This window comes from Mustela erminea, chromosome 17 (assembly GCF_009829155.1).
Source record: "Mustela erminea isolate mMusErm1 chromosome 17, mMusErm1.Pri, whole genome shotgun sequence".
Classification (NCBI taxonomy): Eukaryota; Metazoa; Chordata; class Mammalia; order Carnivora; family Mustelidae; genus Mustela; species Mustela erminea.
Genome location: NC_045630.1, coordinates 44,282,334 through 44,302,220, shown reverse-complemented (window position 1 = coordinate 44,302,220; position 19,887 = coordinate 44,282,334). Strand labels below are relative to the sequence as shown.

The 19,887-nt window shown below is 39.0% G+C and overlaps 2 protein-coding genes across 13 annotated transcripts in view; both read right to left on the bottom strand.

The window, feature by feature from the left end:
* ZC3H11A (zinc finger CCCH-type containing 11A) overlaps positions 1 to 19,233 on the bottom strand; it is a 42,754-nt gene extending 23,521 nt beyond the window's left edge. For 2 of the 12 annotated variants that reach the window (XM_032319274.1, XM_032319287.1), the window contains exons 1-5: positions 19,069 to 19,233; positions 18,273 to 18,580; positions 11,749 to 13,258; positions 3,302 to 3,500; positions 1,854 to 1,973 (exon numbers count right to left, since the gene is read on the bottom strand). In XM_032319274.1, coding sequence (XP_032175165.1) covers positions 1,854 to 1,973; positions 3,302 to 3,355 — 174 coding nt within the window. In that variant the 5' untranslated portion in view covers positions 3,356 to 3,500; positions 11,749 to 13,258; positions 18,273 to 18,580; positions 19,069 to 19,233. The remainder of the gene's footprint in view (positions 1 to 1,853; positions 1,974 to 3,301; positions 3,501 to 11,748; positions 13,259 to 18,272; positions 18,581 to 19,068) is intronic. The other 10 variants (XM_032319281.1, XM_032319282.1, XM_032319277.1 and 7 more) reach the window with 10 other exon arrangements.
* ZBED6 (zinc finger BED-type containing 6) lies at positions 12,818 to 18,273 on the bottom strand. The gene has a single exon (XM_032319273.1). It carries the CDS (start codon positions 17,350 to 17,352, stop codon positions 14,410 to 14,412), a length of 2,943 nt encoding a protein of 980 aa, XP_032175164.1. The 5' UTR covers positions 17,353 to 18,273; the 3' UTR covers positions 12,818 to 14,409.
* Positions 19,234 to 19,887: the final 654 nt, after the last annotated feature.

Sequence of the window (19,887 nt, the reverse complement as noted above, 5' to 3'; positions counted from 1 at the left end):
GATGTCAAGCCTGAGGGGAAGGAAGAGGCTGGGAACGGTACTGGCTTACCCAACAAGGGGACCAATAAAACCAGTGTTCTTAAGGACAAGTTTCTCACTTTTGGAGAAGAAAGGTACAAGCATAGAAAAAAGAGAAGCCTAAACTAAAACCTGCAGTGCCATCTATGTGAACTCATGACTTTCAACACACAGACATAAAGAATAAATGCTGATGGAAATATGTGTATGTAAATCCATTTATACATTCTTGTTCTGTCCACCGCAGGCCTGGAAGCAATGAGACTCCAGGAGCTGCCCAAATCTTATTTCTATATGTACCATTCTTTACTAAAAGGATCCAGGGCTCCTTAAAGAAATGACTAATCCCAGGACAGGAGGAGGAAAAATATAGGATGAGCCTGAAAAATCTTGTCAGGCCAGAATGCACTAAGGTGTTCAAGAAATGAAGAAAACATCAGAAGGACACAAAATCAGCTTGAACAGCTGTTACTGGGCAAATGTGGGTCAAATGTGGGCAAATATGGATTAAAAGTGATAGTAACGGAGTACAACACACTGAATAAAAGAGGAAACCATGAGTTCACAAACACAAATAAGTGGGCAAAAAACTGAAAATCTGGTGAGAAATGAGAGAGTAAGGTCTCAAAGTACCTCTCCACAAAATGCGTATTAGTTACAAAGAAAAAAACCTTTACAGACAACTAATTTGGTACAAACCACCTTAAAAAAGTGATCCAAGTTACCACCACCAGTAATGGGATAATGAAATTGTATGTCTGTGCAACCTAATAGTGTGCACTGAGAGGAATTATGCTATTCCTTCCAGTGGTACATAACTTGAGCTGAGTAATGAGGAAATACCAGAGAAACCCAAATTGAAGGACAGCCTACAAAATAACTGGCCTAGAACTACCAGAAGTGTCAAGGCGAATGAAAAGCAACTGTTTAAGAATGAAGGAGAAGGAGAGAGCAATGCCAACTGTATTTGACACTCCATTCCGGACCTGCTCCATCTGCAGTAAAGGACGTAACTGGCACAGTGGCAAAACTTGAACGGGTTCTGAGGTTTACATGAAGGGAAACTATCCGTGTTAACTTCCTTATTTTGATGGCTATGTTACAGTTATCCAGGAGAATGTCCTTGCTTGTAGGAAATACTCATGAACATATTTGGGAGTGACAGGGAATGTCAGTTTACTCCCAAGTGGCTTAGAAAAATGTTTTATAATGTACTTGTGGGTTTTCTCTGAGAATGTTTAAAATAAATGGAGAGGGGCGCGTGGGTGGCTCAGTGGGTTAAAGCCTCTGCCTTCGGCTCAGGTCATGATCCCACGGTCCTGGGATTGAGCCGTGCATCCAGCTCTCTGCTCAGCAGGGAGCCTGCTTCCCACCCCCCTGTCTCTCTGCCTGCCTCTCTGCCTACTTGTGATCTCTATCATATAAATAAGTAAAATCTTAAAAAAAAAAAAAAAATGGAGAAACAGAAATATTCCCCAAAGACACACATATCATTTTTACACTTCAGATATATTACCGAAATGGCTCCCAGAATGATACCAACTCATACTCCAAAATATCAAGATATTAAGTGAGCATAACAAAAATTTCATTACATCATTAAAAAAATTTTAATCTGTACATCATATATGAGGTGTCATTTCTTAAGCAGGCTCCATGCCCAGTGCAGAGCACGACATGGGGACTGATCTCACAACCCTGAGATCATGACCTAAGCCAAAATCAAGAGCCAGATCTTAACCGACTGAGCCACCCAGGTGCCCCTTTCTCCCTATATTTTTTATTGGCCCATCACAATACCAGGCTGCTTATTATAAAACAAACTGAAAACTTACGTCAATCTCCATGTGCCGGAACCTGCACACCTGTCGAAAACAGCGCCCCTCTTGCCATAATGTGCAAACAGTTTCATTTCCTAGCGCAGCTTCACAGTGACGGAAGGGACAGCTGTCACCCTGTAAATGGAAAGAATACAGAAAAGAAATGTGGTACCAAAACAGATCCTAGGTAAAGTGTGCACCCTAACAGTGTCCTGGAATCCAGACAAACAAAAAGGAGTAAGGAAAGACAGGCAAGGTAGAAAACAGAGATGGAAGACCAGAACAATCTGAGGTCAACAAATTTATAATTTCCTATGACCTATTCCTTGACAGTTTCTTTATTTGATTTCACAACATAAAGTGACATGAGCAGAAATGGGGCTGAAAAAGATAAGTGGGAGTATTTTAAGTGGTACTCTTTAAAAATGTATTTATAGTTCAAAACCATTTCATACATCTTGACTTGTGTAACTAGCTTTTGATGGAAAATCACAAAGAGATGAGGCTTTAAGAATAATTCCATGCCTCATTATGTACTTCTACAACAGCAGTATCTGAAACACAATGCTATATATGCTCAAAGCTTTGCTCAAAACTGATCATTTTAAACACAGCCCTGAGTTATTTCTGAAGTTTTTCTAACAATATATACACGTGTAGAATTAGTCACAAAGGAACAGAAGAGTGGATAGATCTGAATGGAGCTGCAAAAGAATCAAGCAGAAAAACAGGAAGTTTTGACAGAAAAAGCAAAAATGCTACAAAAGCATATTTAGAAGAATGGCTTTATCATTCAGCAGGAAATCTGAAGAAAAAAGTCAAATTCAACCCACGACAGTTTCTAGAAGTACAATACAACCCACCCATTCATTTAATACAAGTAAATAAAACTCAAGTTTACAAGCCAGGCCAAAGTACTCCTAATTCAAATCAAATACACCCTGAACAGGGGCAATTATTAATAGGTAATTATTAATTATGAATAGATGATTATTACCAGTAAGAGAACAGTGAATGATGACTATATGCTGTGGACTTTCTCACTTTTATAGAACATGAAGAACATAAATAAAGAGGAAAAAAAGATGAATAATGAATTCTCCTAGGAGTACTATTCTCTACTAAGAAAACTGCAGCAGATAATAAATGGCTGAACAAAACAAAACATGAACACTTAGTATACTGGGAAAATATTATCAGATCTTATTAGAGAAATTACAGAAAGAACTGATTTTTTTTTTTTTTAAAGATTTTATTTATTTATTTGACAGACAGAGATCACAGGTAGACAGAGAGGCAGGCAGAGAGAGGAGGAAGCAGGCTCCCCACCGAGCAGAGAGCCCGATGCGGGGCTTGATCCCAGGGCCCTGGGATCATGACCTGAGCCAAAGGCAGAGGCTTTAACCCACTGAGCCACCCAGGCGCCCCTGGAAAGAACTGATTTTAAAGGTGCCAATTCTTACTTTGGTACATGTAGAATAGAAAAAAAAATAGCAGTCTTCTCCTTGATTAGGCATGCTGAGTAGATCCTTATATCAGAAATGGCTTCTTGAAAACAAGCCACTGCTTCCTCAAGGCGAGGACCAGCTCCAAGTCCTCTTGAAATGGGTTTAGTCTTCCAAAAGACAACTCAATCAGAGAAATCGTCTTTAAAATGCAATCCTAAAATAAGGAGACACGAATTAAAGTATTTCAGATAAATTCTTTCAACTTCTTCCTCTAAATCATCAACTTAGAGCACACTGTTAAAACCAAATTTTAATTGTATTATGCTTGCCTACTTAGAGCTTTTATGAACCCTGATTAACATTTTATTCTTATGTGAACATTATACATTCTCATTTATAATGTAAAACTTTTGTTAAGGACACCTATGCCCTTCTTTTGTATTCTCTATGGAGCTTGTTACATGGCTTCAGCATAAGATTAAATAAGCCCTAACTCCATAAACGATCTACATTTTAGATCACAAATGGGACTTAAGCATTGTTTTACAAAGGGTATTTGCTAAATCTACAATCCACACAAACTTAGATATTTTTCATGACAGAAGTCCCAATATTTTCACAAGCATTTTTATTCCGAAAGTATGTAATTGTAAGTAGGTGGGAAAAATGGCCTCACTAGAGTAACTGAAACAATTACCCTAGAATTAGCCTATGTAATGAAGATGGCCAAGGTATGTAATTGCACACCAATCACAACAAGGAGAAGTGGTCACTGGATTCTTCCAGTAAGGCAGGGCTTACAAAAAACCAACTGACCCCACCCTCAGCCCTTGCCACACCCAGGCCCCACACTGAGGCATTCCAGAAAGCTTCTAGGAAAGTAAAAACACAAGATAAGAGCACATATCAGAATGTGGAAAGGGTTTCTGCAGACTCATACATCAGAAGACCAGGTTTCAGAAACACTGATCTACAACTTGAAATCAATTAAATCAAAGTCAAACATATCTCCCACGAATTAATAATCTGAATCCAAGAAAAGGCGGCCACAATAAAAACCAGCCTTGAAGTCAGCAACCTAGGTTAGGAATTAACAGTCTGCCATTAAACACATACTACAACCTTTAAAATCTGCAATACCCTCTGACATACAATTTTATTTCTAGAACTTATTTTGAGGTAAATACTCAACCAATATGCAAGGTAGTAATACACATAAAGTTCACTACCACTTCGCTTCTAATAATGAAAGCACATCTAGACATCTAAACGTTCAGAAACTGGGCTCTGTTTTAAAAAATTATAGTACACCCAAGCGATGTGATAATATGCAGCGTATTACAAATTTTAGTACCAGGAAATGAGGTGTGGCTGAAAAAAGTATCTAAAAATGTGGAAGCAGCTTTGAAATCAAGTCACCAGTAGAGGCTAGAAGACTTCTGAGGCACTCAACAGAAAAAGCCTAGAAAAAACTACTACCAGAAAATCTGACACTAAAGGAGCTTCTGGTAAGGTTTCTGTGGAAGCATTATTAAGAGAATTAAAAGACAAGTCAAAGACTGGGGGAAAATCTTTGCAAAATACATAATTCATAAAGGACTGGTATCCAAAATATACAAAGAACACTTAAAACTCAACAAGAAAACAACTCAAAGAATAGGCAGAAGATAGACAAAGACACCTCATCTAAGATGACACACAGATGGTAAATGAACGTATTAAAAGATACTCAACATCCTATGTCATTAGGGAATTGCAAATTCCTTTTAGAATAGCCAAAATCCTGACCACTGGCACCACTAAATGCTGGTAAAAATGAAGCAAGAGGGTGTGGAAGAATAAGACCAAAATGTTAGCAACAGTTACTACTTGAGTGGTTGGTAGGATTGTAGGTGGCTATTTATTATTTTGTTTTATGCTTGGCTAAGCATTTGATTTTCTAATACAAGGCAACATATATATAATAAAGAATTTAAGTCTGCCTTAACTGGCTTGCCAATCACTGATCCACTACAGAATGGGACAATGACTGGACCTTTAATAGCACGCCACTGATCCACAAATAGGATTTCTCTGACCCCAAACACAAGGAATGTGTTCTGTAATGGTGGGTACACCAAAAGGTAATTAAATAAACTGCCTCAAAAAACCCCAAAAAACAAAAAACAAAAAAAGACCCAAAATGCCCCCCCAAATGTAAAAATTGCCTCAAGTCTCTAAGGGATATTCAAATAATTACAATGACACATACGCAAAAAAGTAAAAGTATTATTGAGAGGAGAATGAAAAAGTTTTAAAATAGAAAAATATTTTAGAAAAGACATACAAAAAAAAGGTTAGGGATCAGTTTCTTTTATTTATTTATTTGACAGAGAGCAAGCAGAAGCAGCAGAGGGAGAGGGAGAAGCAGGCCCCCTGCTAGCAGGGAGCCCCATGTAGGGATTGATCCCAGGACCCCGGGATCAAGACTGGGCCAAAGGCAGTTGTATAACCAACTGAGCCACTCAGGTGGCTTGATCAATTTCAATCTTGAAAACAATATCCCAAAGACTATCAAACCGTCGCGTTTCAGGAACCCCCAACCTACTAATCAAAATGTTACTTATGAAACAGCAATAAAACAGTATGAATTGCGTATCAGGGTTTGTTGTTGTTTTGCCTTAAAAAAAAATTAGGCTCTGAAAAAATCCCTCAGAAGTAGAGCATGAAGACTGAATGCTGAGCAGATGGACACTGCCTTACTAATGTTTCAACAGAAGTTACTTCATGTATCTGTTTTAAACACTGAACTTCTGTTATCTTTCTTTTGGGGTGGGGGAGAGAATGTAACTGCTATTCAAGAAAATGGCCAAAATACCTTTCCTGAGATTTTTAAAAAAAGGAAAAAAGTTGACAGTAATCACTACTACCTTAAGTTTGCAACTCAAAACTAGATGCATACTGATAGATTTTTTTTAAAGATTTTATTTATTTATTTGACAGACAGAGATCACAAGTAGGCAGAGAGGCAAGCAGAGAGAGGAGGAAGCCGACTCCCTGCTGAGCAGAGAGCCCACTCCCTGCTGAGCAGAGAGCCCGATGCGGGGCTCGATCCCAGGACCCTGGGATCAAGACCTGAGCTGAAGGCAGAGGCTTTAACCCACTGAGCCACCCAGGTGACCCCTGATAGATGTTTTTTAAAGGACTTTGAGACAGAGAGAGGAGGAGGAGAAGAGGGAGAAGCGGGCTCACAGCTGAGCAGGGAGCCCAATGCAGAGCTTGATCCCAGGACGCCGAGATCAGTCTTAGCCAATGGCAGCTAGCTGCTTAACTGACTGAGCCACCCAGGTGCACCCCATACTGATAAATTTCTTAAGCTTTAAAAGTTAAAACAAAAGTATTCATGATGCCAAGAAAATATGAATACTTTTCAATAGCAAAAGTAGTGAAGCCAAGATGAGCAACTGGCCCTCTCCAATCTCACCCCTAAATTAATGTAGGAAAAAGGAGAAATTCCTTTAAACTGTCATGTTCTCAGTAAGCTTTAAAGGATACAGCTTGAGGGGTCCTGAGTGGTTCAGCTGGTTAAGCCTATGACTCAATTTCAGTTCAGGTCAGGATCTCAGGGTTGTGAGATCAAGCTCGATATTGGGTACCACACCGGGTGTGGAGCCTGCTTAAGATTTTCTCTCCCTTTCCTCTGCCCTTCCCCACCCCAAAAGAATACAGCTTGATACAAATGAATATATCATTACGAAAAAGACTGGAAACAAAAGAAAGTTCAAAAAATAAGAAAACTCAAATTTCTTGCTTCCCCCAAGAGATTTTTTTTTTTTTAATTACTTGAGAGATAGAGCATGTGTGTGTGTGCAGTGGGAGGGGCAGAGGAAGATGGGGAGAGAAGAAAAGCAGATGCCCTGCTGGGCGGTAAGCCCAACGCAGGGCTGGATCCCAGGATTCTGAGATCATGACCTGAGCTGAAATCAAGAGTCAGTTGCTTAACTGACTAAGCCACCCAAGAGAGATTTCAATACAAGTAAAAGCACAATAAACTGATGGAAAACACTAAAACTGAATTTTAAGATACTGTCAGGATATCTCTCAGAATGCTGAAAGATACCAACACAAAGAAAAGGTATAGAAGATGGAAATGATTCCAGGAGACTTAATTTCTATACAATGGAAATTCTAAAAGGAATGAAATTGATAGAGATAATAATAAAATAACAGAATTTCCCTAAACTGAATAAACTTTAGTCATTAAATTAAAAGGGGGTTCATCAGGGACGCTTGGGTGGCTCAGTGGGTTAAGCACCTGCCTTCATTTGGGTCATGATCCCAGAGTCCTGGGACGGAGTCCTGCATCCGGCTCCTTGCTCAGCAGGGAGACTCTTTCTCCCTCTGCCTGTTGTCTCAGACAAATAAATAAATAAAATCTTAAAAAACAAAAACAAAAGGAGTTCATTAAATGCCAGGCAGGAAATCTCTTGTAAGACATCTCTGCTGGGGTGCCTGGCTGGCTTAGTCAGTCGAGCATGCAACTCCTGATTTCAGGGTTGTCAGTTCAAGTCCCATGTTGGGTGTACAGATTGCTTTAAAAAATAAAATAAAATAAAATAAAGACATCTTTACTATACCAGAGATATGCTGAGAATTTGGAATTCCAATGCATAAAGAGAGAATCATACAGATTTCTAGGAAAAAGTAGACTAACAGAAAATCGGACTTGACATCTAACATCACCTGACTCTCTACATGCCAAAAGACAAAATGCTACATACCAGAATTTAAAGGGAAGATTATGCCCTTAGATTTGGCCTTTCAAATTACATTTCAGTATCTCAGGATGTGCAAGAAGTTTTAGACATAAAGTCTCAAAAAGTCTATCATCTATACTCCATATATACTTCACGTAAAAACTACTTAAGGGAGTATACTAGGTTGAGAAAAAGAACTTCACTTCCACTATTTCACTGCTTTTTAAAAAGTTTTAAAACAACTGCTTTGGATATCTTATTTGGGACACAGCTGATAAATCCAAAATAAAGCAAATCAAACCACACTATATTTAAAAAAAAATCAGATCACATAATCAAAAAACATTTATTCCAGGACTAAGAGTGATTTAACATTAAAAAAAATTCATTATTCATAAATGTAATGAGTAAAGGGGGATAAAAAGAAAAACTCTGGTATCTTAAAATTTCTTTTTTTTTTTTTTTAAGGATTTTATTTATGTGATAGAGACAGAGACGGCAAGCATGAGCAGGGGGAGGGGTATAGGGAGAGGGAGAAACAGACTCCACATTGAACGTGACATGGGGCTCCATCCCAGGACCTCAAGATCATGACCTAAATCGAAGGCAGATGTTAACCAACTGAGCAACCCAGATTCCCCAGGTATCTTAAAGTTCCAAAAAAGAAAACATGGTTTTACAAAACCAGTGCTCTCGCCCCTGAGCTATGGAGCCAAGAAGACATGATTTTAAAAAAGGATTTAAAAATAGCATTTAAAAAAGGTAAAAATGCAGCATACAGTTCTGATAAAAACTCAGTAAATTACAAGTGACCTCCCTGGCATACATGCACTCAATCATCAGAAAACATGAGCACACACACACACAGGAAAAAAAAAAAAAAGAAAGAAAGAAAACATGAGCACAAGCAATATGGTAAACAATGGAAGTGACCTCATTCTGGACAAAAAAGGAGCCCTTGTTGTCTCCATTATCCAACATTCAGAGTCTAGTACATGAGTTAAGGAAATGTATAAAGACTAGAAAGAAGGCGGCAAAAAAAATTTAGTATCTGCAGATTAGCAAACTAGCAAATTTGCTAGATTAGCAGATTTGCAAACTAGCAAATCCAGCAATCAACAAAACATAATTAAAATAAGGCATTTTGGGGGCGCCTGGGTGGCTCAGTGGGTTAAAACCTCTGCCTTCAGCTCAGGTCATGTTCCCGGGGTCCTGGGATTGAGCTCTGCATCGGGCTCTTTGCTCTGTGGGGAGCCTGCTCCTTCTCTCTCTCTCTGCCTACTTGTGATCTCTGTCTATCAAGTAAATAAAATCTAAAAAATAAAATAAAATAAGATATTTTTAAAAATTGGTAAATTTCCTGTGTGCTAGCTTGGTAACAAAGTCCCATTCACAATAAAGCTATAAAATATATAGGAAGAAAACGAAGTATACAAACCTACACTAAAAAAAACTGAACAACTATGACACTACTAAGGCACTGAAAATCTGGATAATGAAGAAAGAATGGAGCAGAGGCTTAAAGCAGTTTACTTCTCCAAATAATCACATCAAGTGATAATAGGTTATTATTGGAACCTGATAAACTGTAAAATCATCTTGAATAACCAAGAAAGATAAGGAAAAATTTTATAAGTGAGGCACCTGGATGGCTCAATGTGTTAAGCCTCTGCCTTCAGCTCAGGTCATAGTCTCAGGGCCCTGGGATCAAGCCCCACGCGGGCTCCCTGCTGAGCAGGGAGCCCGCTCCCCCCACCCAAGCCCTCTACCTGCCTTTCTGCCTATTAGTGATCTATCAAATAAATAAACAAAATCTGAAAAAAAAAAAAAAAAATTTAGAAGGACCTCACTCTCCTTGATATTATAAGGGATGTGAAATATATCATTTAAGTGTAGTATTTTCAAATGAGTGTAAGAGCCACAGAATTTAAGCAAGCCCACAAATGTGATTTGTGAAAAAAGTAGCATCTGAAATTAACACCAAAAAACTGGCCTCCCATTTGAAAAAAAAAAAATTTCTACTTCATACAAAGAGGTTCCAAGGGAATAAAAGCAAAGATGGCAAAGAGGCTTTTTAGCTCACTAACCAAAGCACTATACTAAGATTCTGGGAGTGCATAAGGTGGCTCAGTTGGTTAAGCACCTGCCTTCGTCTCAGGTCATGATCCCAGGGTTTTGGAATCAAGTCCTGCACTGGGCTTCCTGCTCAGCGGGGAGTCTGCTTCTCCCTCCCCTCCACCCCACTCATGTTCTCTCTCTTTCTTAAAAAAAAAAAAAAAAAAAGATTCTGAATAACTGTGCTCAGCAAAAAGGAAAGCAGTATCTGACACCTTTATTACCATACATACTCATGGGAAGGAGAGGCAACAGGCAATGCCATATAACAATACCTAGATTACCTTTTAAAGTTTTTATTTAAATTCCAGTTAGTTAACAAACAGTTTAGTATTAAGTTTCAGGTGTACAAGAGTGATTCCACATTTCCATACCACACCAAGTGCTCAACACAAGTGCACTCCCCCACTCCTTAATCCCCATCACCCCACCCACCTCCCCTCTGGTAACCATCAGCTTGTTCTCTAGAGTTGAGTCTGTTTCTTGGTTTGCTTCTCTCTCTCTCTCTCTCGTTTTCCCCTTTGCTTGTTCTGCTTCTTAAATTCCATGTTATGAGTGAAATCATATGGTATCTTTCTCTGACTCTTTGCTTAATTAGCTCCATCCATGTCATTGCAAATGGCAAGATTTAATTCTTTCTTACAGCTAATTGTATACTGTTTGTGTGTGTGTGTATATACATACACACATACACATATATATATATAAAACACTTGGGCTGTTTCCATAATTTGGCGATTATAGATAATACTGCAATGAACATCGGGTGCCCGTAACCCTTTGAATTAATGTATGTGTGTTCTTTTGATAGTAGCATGAATGATGGGTCATAGGGTAGTCCTAGCCTGCATTTTTAATATAAAAAATATAACCATCCAAGTACTGCAAAAAACATTATATAGGTTTTTTTTTTAATAAGCTCAGATTGAAAAAAAACTTTTCCTATCATGAAACCATAGTTAAGAATCGTAATAATAGATTTTGACGTAAAATGAAAAAGTTATATAGCAAAGGATAAGCAACATGACCAAATATTAGTATTTTTACTAAAAAGGATATATCGAGGACTTTTACAAATCAAAAAAGACATCATCAATTAGTAAACTGGTACACCTCTTTACAGAATTGTAATTCTACAAATTTACATCTGAGAACTGGTTCTAGGGAAACCGCTCACAAAGGGCTGTTACTGAATATGTGCTATTTTTATTTTTAATGGCAAAACCCCAAATGTCTATCAATGAGAGATATATTAAACTATAGCACTTCCATACAAAGCAGTAACATCTTGTCATTAAACAAAACAAATGAGGCACAACTCTGTGCACGGATATGGAACTATGCCATGACACAGACACTGCTCTCCTAGGAAGAAATGCAATCACAGGGAGATTCCACCTTGGTATACTGCTTTTCCCTTTTTTGTGCATGTACTATCAAAAAAAGGGGGAGGGGAAGGAAATGCTTCCATCCCTAAACCAAAAGCTTGTAAGTAATTACAAGAAAAAAAGAGCTTGACAATGATTCCTTTCCTTGATTCAGGAAAATTATACCTTAAAATTACAAAAATATTCACTCCTTTAATGAGAAAAAACCCATTCCCGCACTTACATTAGCTGGTTGCTCTCAACAGGAACCTCTGTGTCTTCACTGAGTTCCAATCTATTACGCCTGTAGGTCGAACCAACACTCAATCCATGAATTAATAATAATGGGGCAGAAAGAATTTTCCTCCTCACATTGCCAAGGAAACCTCTCAGCCACAATTCAAACACAGGGCGTGTTTTTAAAACATCTCCCAACTACTGGGAGATTAAGTCCATTCGAATAACCTTTGTCAGACTGGAGACAGCTAGGCTTAGTTATCTCCTCAAAAACAAAAACAAAAATAAAAACCAACAAAAACAGAGTTCATTTAAAGATGAACTTCAGAGTCAAAGGATTATTGGGAAAAAAAAAAAAAAAATCCATCTTCCATAGCCGAACAATAGAATTTAAAAAGAAAGAAGAAAAAGAAAAAAGAAAAAGAACACCAAAATTCAATAAGATCCAATTTCTGGTCTTCAAGATTTCTTCACCTATTAAGAAAAAAACAGAAACCTTCCCCCATCTTTATTATCTGTATAATAAAAGCATACATACTTGTATGAAAAAATATAAAGTGTTTTATGTATATAATATACATATACATATATACTAACTGGCTTATACACACACACACACATATACACAAATGTGTAGAAATAAAACATCTGGGTAAGTTTTCCCTTTTAAAACACACTACAAAAGCCTTCAGATTTGGGTTCATTATAAAAATAGTGAACTTACTCTTATACCAAAGTATCATGACGTGTATCGGTAGGTTACACTAAATTTTGCCCAGCCCATAGAAGAAACATGAAGGGAAAGCCTTACACATGAATCAATGTGTATAATACGGATGTATGTACATCATTATCATATTTATCATCTCAGGGAGTGTTTAACCAAAAAAGATAGAAACGTATAGTTATCGAGTAACTACAGAGTGGTGCAGCAAGCTGTAGAAGGCAGAGCAGCATTATAGCCATCCTGAACTGGCGCTGTCAAAATACAGAAAGCTTCTATCTAAGGGAAGACTTTTTCTTCCAGTGTCACTGGCATGACATTCAATATTGGCCCTGCAAAAGGCTTGCTTATGCAGCCTGGTTTCTTTTTCTTTTTTTCTTTTTTTTTTTTCCCCACAAGTGATGGCTCAACTAAAGACTTTGTAATTATTCATTTACTCCAGTTAGTAAAAGGGTAAACTTTTGGAGTTGAAATTTCATTTCACAATGGTACATTTACCATTTAAGAATTAAAAAAAAAAAAACAAAAAACCAAAAAACAAAAAACCCAAAAAACAAAAACAAAAAAACGATTTTGATACATAGAAATGAGTTCTAAATTTTGAAACCAGCCCCGTAACAAAGCAATTTTGATTCTCATGTAATAAATACTACATAATTTCTAGGCTAAATCTTGCCAAATACTATCCAAGACAAAACTAAAATCGAAACTTAAAAAAAAGTGGACACCTTTTACTCACACTTAATACTAGTCAATTTTCCAGGAAATTTTTGGGCAGGGAATATCCCCAAATCTAAAATGAAAAAAAGGAAAAATTGGGATCTCACATTAGTTATTCAGTCTGAAACTTGTAATAGACTTTTACTAAAAGTCATCATTTTCTGGCCTCCCACTCAACCACAGAAACATACTTTAAGAGTGGAAAGGGACTTTAAAGATCACTGAGATCAATTCTCTCATTTTACCAGTGAGGTAATGAATCCTAAAATCTGAAAATATTGAGTGCTTATGTTTAGCTAAGATTAAAAGCCAAAAAACAATCTCACAGTTAAGAATACAGCATTATGGATTATTCAGCATATATATTTAAAGACATTTAAGATCACTTAAAATTAGAGAAACATTCTTTGGGAAATGGACACGGTATTTGTCAAAAGTATGCTCCTGGGGCTTTTACTCCAATTTCAATTTTTGTAAACTTTTTTAATGTCATTTGCCCATACATTTGTAAAAAGTTCCCATACAATCTTTTGTTGTTTTTATACTATTTTCTAAAGGTTAAAAAAGGCAATTCAAAAACTAAAAGTAATTTTTTTTTACTGTTTTCTAATGTTTTCCTTTTGCACAGATCCAATCCTAAATATAAAGGGTAACTCTATCACACTCAGTAAGTTGAAATGATAAAGCTGACCAGTATGAGGAGGCAATCAGAAATTTCCAAATTTCACTTTGTTTTTGCCAAGCTGTAAGTATGGATCAGGGATTTTAAAGAAACAGAAAAATGGGAGCAAGGGGGAGGAATAAACAGCTTAGGATACTTTTTTCCCTCAATTTCATTGGTTTCAGAGCAATCAAACTTCTCATGATGGGAGAAATTTTTACTTAAAACCAATTACAAGTTTAATCTACCAGCCAGAAATAGCCTAAAGCCTTTCAATGCTGCACTATATTTTTTTAGGTCAAAAAATATCTTTTCTCTCTTAATTGGTATAAACAAAATTTCAAGAGACAGCTACACTGAGTTACTACTGTGGAATTTTTAATCTTCACTTTGCCAGCATTACTATTACCACTGAGGAATTTTCAGCACGTTTTGTGTTTTCAGGTTTCCCCAGATTTGTGTATGAAGAATAATTAGTATAACTATATATAACAACTATAGCAATTCAGATACAGTAACATAGGAACAAGTTGCCCATTTCAAATGGAAAACGGAAAAAGAAATTAAGGTAATATTTCTTTTTCATTGCTTTGAATAACTTCATTCCCAGGATCCCAGCTCAGAACCAATGTAGAATAATCATAGTTAACATTTTTCAAGTTCATTTTCAAAAACATCAGCTGTTCTATATTGTCAAAGTCCAGGCTCACGATCTGTTTTGGATGAAACTGGCTATTTGCAGTAAAGATACATTCGGACTGCCAACTACACATGGGGCAGCTTAGATATTGAATGGCAACTTGGGTCAAAGCTGGCCATATGCTCACCTTCCTCTGCCAGTAAATCAATGGGTCACCACCTCCTGAGATATCTGAATACTTCTCTTTGAAGTATTCATCCACTACTGCTATGGCGGAAGGAAACATGAAGCTTTTGCTTCCAATGGCAACATTATCTACAGCTGAGCTATCAAAAGACCCTGAACTGGAGGTGCCTTCTCTTATAGATGAGGTAAACGAATCAGCTCCTACAATGGCTGGGGGACCAGAAGCATCTGACGTTGCAATATGGCACACCTCTGAAGATTCCATGTAATTGCAAACTTCTTCTGCAAGGATCTGCTTATAAGTTTCTAAATCAGCACCTTGAGGGAAAAAGTCTTCCAAACTGTTTTTAAAGCAAGGATCTAACAAAGCAGCCAAGATACAGGGCTTGGATTTAAGCATGGCACTCAGTAGGGTATCAGTTTCAAGTTTCAGAGATAAACTGTCCACCAGATTGAGTGCCTGGGTAATACCTCTTATTTGAAAATCTTCTCTGAGTTTCTGCAGAGAAAGGAGCAGATGATGGATTAGGGGGAGCACCTGGTTCAATCCTGTGGTCTTGACACTGACTTTCTGGGTGGCTTCCTCAAATGGTTTAAGAATATCACAAACATAAGTCATTAAAGTCCACTGAAGTGAGGTGAGCACAACCCCACTAGCTCTACCCAGACTATGGTGAACTGAGTAGCAATGCTCCAAGAGCCATTTTAACATATAAAAGGTAGAAATCCAATGGCCAGTTTCATCCTGCTTCAAATTCTTCCACGGAAGCTGATGATCATTTTGAAACTCCTGCAGAATCTGACGGGCCTTGACTGAATGACTAAAATGATGACAGGTTTTCCTAGCAGCTACTAACATATTCTCAATGCTTTTGTGCTCACAAAAAAAGTCCTGAATGACTATATTTAAACAATGCAGGAAGCACGGCACATGGGTAAAACCTCCATCTTTGATTGCATGTACCACGTTAGAGGAATTATCGGAAACAATAAAGCTAGGAATGAGGAAATTAGGAGAAAGCCACAAACCAATCTGGTCATTTAGTTCTTGTAAAATGTTGGTTATCAAGCAGTCTTTGGCCAACCCTGTTACACAAAGTACTGCCCACTTTCTGAAATTAGGGATCCTGCCATTACTGGAAGGTGCAGTTTCCAAAGAGACCCAGTGCACAGTCACGATGAAATAGTCAGTGGATGGGTCATGGGTCCATATGTCCACAGTCAGGTGGATCTTTTGGCTTTGAACATTCTCCAAAGTTAAGAAAATTTTTTCTCTGACCCAATCGTATAATTGAGGTACAGCCTTTGTGAAAAAGTAAGTCTCAGATGGTAACCTATAGTCTGGGGCCACAATCTGCATGAACCTCTGAAAGGCTGGGGTTGAGAAGTAGTTGTAAGGATGCATATCCTCCACGATCATCTGAATAATTGCCTGACTTATTTGACTTGAGACTGAATTTTCAGAATATGTCGTTTCTCTCTCCTGTGCATGTGTCAGAGTATCTTGCTCTGCAACAGGAATAGGACTCTCAGATCTTCTACTATTTTCAACCTCTAACACAGGAGGTTCATCTGAATCTGAGTCACTAAGGTCCTCAGCTGTTAAATCGTGGCTGCCTGTAGACTTCTCTCCATGCAGGGGATCTCTTAGGAGATCATTTCTCTCAGTCTCTCCCTCATCTAATCCATTTCCAACTGCACCACTGTCTTTGTTGGCAACAGCCCAGTGGATGGGATGTGTGGCCTGCAGGTGACGTTGAAGTGTTGACGTTCCTAAGTGAGAACCTGGCCTACCCCGGCTCACACTTCTTTTACATATATTACACACAGCTCTTGAGATGTGCTGAGGATCAGTATAAAAAAAATTCCAAACTGCAGATGTCTTGGCTCTTGTTCCAGGAATTAAGGCATGCTTGACAATATTACTTTTGATGAGAAATCTCCCTCTTTCTGCCCTCAGGGCATCAGACACTGATTTATCACGTTTCTTACCCATTCTGTTTTCATCTAATGGATCAGTAGACATATATTCAAAGCTTCCATTGCTTCCAGCAGAAGAGGGAGATAAAGGCACATCCAAAGTAAAATCCTCTTCCCCACTAGTGACTCCATATTTGTTGGCCCTGGTCCAGTGAGGTGAATGCCTTGCCTGCAGATGTCGTTGTAGCGTAGATGTCCCCAGATGGCTGCCTGGTTTACCCCTGCTAACACTTTTTTCACAGAGGTTACAAATAGCCCTCCAGGTATACTGGGGGTCGACATGAAAGAAGTGCCATACAATGGAGGTCTTGGCTCTGGTACTAGGTAGATAGATCTGTTTTTCTATATTGTTCTCAAAAAGACTTTCTTCATCCTGCTCATGGGCACTGGAAGTTAATAAAGCAGGGGCATCTGCAACAGGCCTCCCAGATCCCAAATCTTTACTGAACTTTTTCGCGAGAAGCAGTTTTTTTCTTCGCCTTTTCCCCTTAATCCGTAAGCCCTTCTTTCTTTTCTTTTTAGCAGGCAATTTTGCCTCTTTATCCATTCCTTCTGCCACCATCTTTCCCTCTAACACATCTTCTTCATCTGTATTAGAATTAATAGGAACACATCCCAGAATCCCAGCACCACTAAAAGTGCTGCATCGTCTTCCAGAAGAGAGTGAGGAAACTGGTACACTTAAGGTACATACACTCATTCTCTTTGTGTCTCCAAAATTCGTACCAGAATCTGTTAGTGGGTTTATTACTCAAGTAGAAATACAGCTGTTCCTCTCTAATTGCATTACCTCGTCTCCAATTTCTATGGGGAATCAAATTCCCTTTGAAACAATGACTTCCAAGCCAGGTTATTTTTGGAGGAAAAGTGACAGCAATGGAGAACATTCCCAAACTCTTTTCTTAGAGGGCTTTATGATCCCTTCCAAATTCTGAGTTCTGAATCTGATTTCAAATAGTCCAATCTCTTCATGTTATAGAAAACAACTTGAGGTGCACTTTCCCAGAGTCAGAGTTAGTAGCAGCTAGAAGCCAGGTCTTCCAAATCCCAGGCCCACGTTCTTTCTGCTTCATCAAGAACTACATCTCCTTGAAATGCCTTCAGCTTTAAAAATATGTATTTTAATGATGCGTCATGGTAGCGACATCAATTTCCCTTAATTCTGAAATTATTTTCAGGAAATTTCACTTAAACAAAAACATAGTGCATCATTCAACATTCATCATTTAGGACTGTGATTTGACAATACAACCCAAAAAGTCAATTCTGGGACTATAAAGCAGACTCCACATACTGGTCATTAACAGCAAATGCTAGTTGAGCCCTTTCAGCTCTAAATAAAAATAACACAATTCTTAAAAATGTGGATGGCTAAAAAAAAAGTGTTTTGAGAATAAAAATTTGGGTCACAAGCTGCATTTTCAATTTACTGTTTGTATCAAGAGTTAATCCAAATTTAGTTTTCAGACATTTTTAGACTGGAGAACCTTTACTGCCTGTAAATGAGTAACTCATGAGTTGAACTCTATATAAACAGCAAAAACTGAAATTTGAGCTTTAAACCACTTTCATTCCTTTTCGGTTATCCCTCCCCTTCCCCCAATACCTACATACATTTACCCTAAAAAGCATCGCTATCACTAGTTCCACAGCCTCCTTCTCAAGGTCCAGAACCAAGGCCTGCAAGATGTCAACAACATGGGCCTTCCCCATAGGAATCCGCACCGATTATGGGACTTTAGGGGGTGTTCTTCATTACGATTTCATCAATCCTACAAGGAGAACGGAAGTGTCCCTGTTGTTCTTGACTCCGATGCGGAGGGCTGGGGTGGGAGTTAATTAAGGTAGGGAAGGGGTGTAGGATACCGGATTTAGGTCGGTGGCTTTCAGTATGTGGAGTTTGAGAGTATCTCCCAAGTAGTGGGACCCTGGAGAGGAATGAGAGTAGGTAAATTCAGCTCCTGGCACTCAGTTTGATTTAGGCAGTGGGGGTCCGCTAAACTAGGGAAAGTGTCGCGAAGAAAGCAATCTAGTGTCAGTTCTCTCTCCGGGAGACGGGGAACAAGTCGGCTTTCCGGGGCTGCTCCCGGCTCCTACGGTTTCGCCAACACCGGATGTGGGGGAGGGGAAGAAGGTTGTTGGGAAAGGAGCAGGCGCCGTGGGGGTGGGGTGCAGGGGGTGGGGGTGGGGTGGATGGAAGTGGGAGCGGGAGCCCCGGGCTCCCAGCTCGCCCCGGCGAGGGCTGCGGGCGGGAGGTGGGGGAGGAGGGTCGTTACCGCTGGGCCTAAGGACCCGCTCAGACTTCCCGGGCTAGGCCGCAACCCAGGGGCGAGGGGAGGCCGCGGCCACTCCCCTCGCCCTCTCCCCCACCTCCCTTGCCCCGAGCCACCGGGAATCAAAAAACGGGTCTAGTTACCAGAGAACAGAAACTTTACCGAACCGCCGACACTATCCCCGACTCCTGCTTGCTGCCACGTCTTTCTTCTTTCTTAGCCGCTGCCGCCCGCCGTCCTCACAGCAGCAACACCAGCAGAAATCCAAGACTGCCAGCGTCAAAGATGGCGCCTGGCTACGGGCTCAGCTCTAAGACCCGGCCAGTAAAAGTGCCAGCACGACGCAATGCGAGAGGATTCTGGGAATTGTAGTTTCCTCTATGAGGCGATGCTTAAGATGGCTTCCCTGGGTCATAGGGTCACGTGAGAGGGGAGGCGTTACGACGTGGGGTGTCTTCGTTTTGGGGAGAACGCGTTTTTAGAAATTTACGGGTTTCTTGTAACTGTCTTTGATTTTAAAAAGTTTTTTAATCAAATGAGGCGATAAGCAAGAAAGCCGCGGGAACAGTGTCTACCAGACAGTAAGCTCCTGTAGAATTTGGTTCATGAATAAATCACCTGAACCATATATAATTTTCATTTAGATATAAACTACTTTTCCCATGCAATGTTGAAGGATTTGTGCCTTTATTTTTATTTGAAGAGGCAAAATTGGGCTTGGGGGAATATCTTTTATTTATTAAAACAAATTTTTGTATTGAAAAAATAATTCATGCTCATTACAAGGTTCGTGGGTGTTGGAGTAGGAAGAGGGAAAAAAAACAGTCGTCGCCTGCCTCCTTCATTATTAACATTGTTCTGTACTTTACAATTTGAATGTGTTTACCTTTTTTTCCTCTGCTTATAAAAGTAATACATGTAAGTGTTTTTTAAATTTTTTAATACGCAACCATAGAACATTT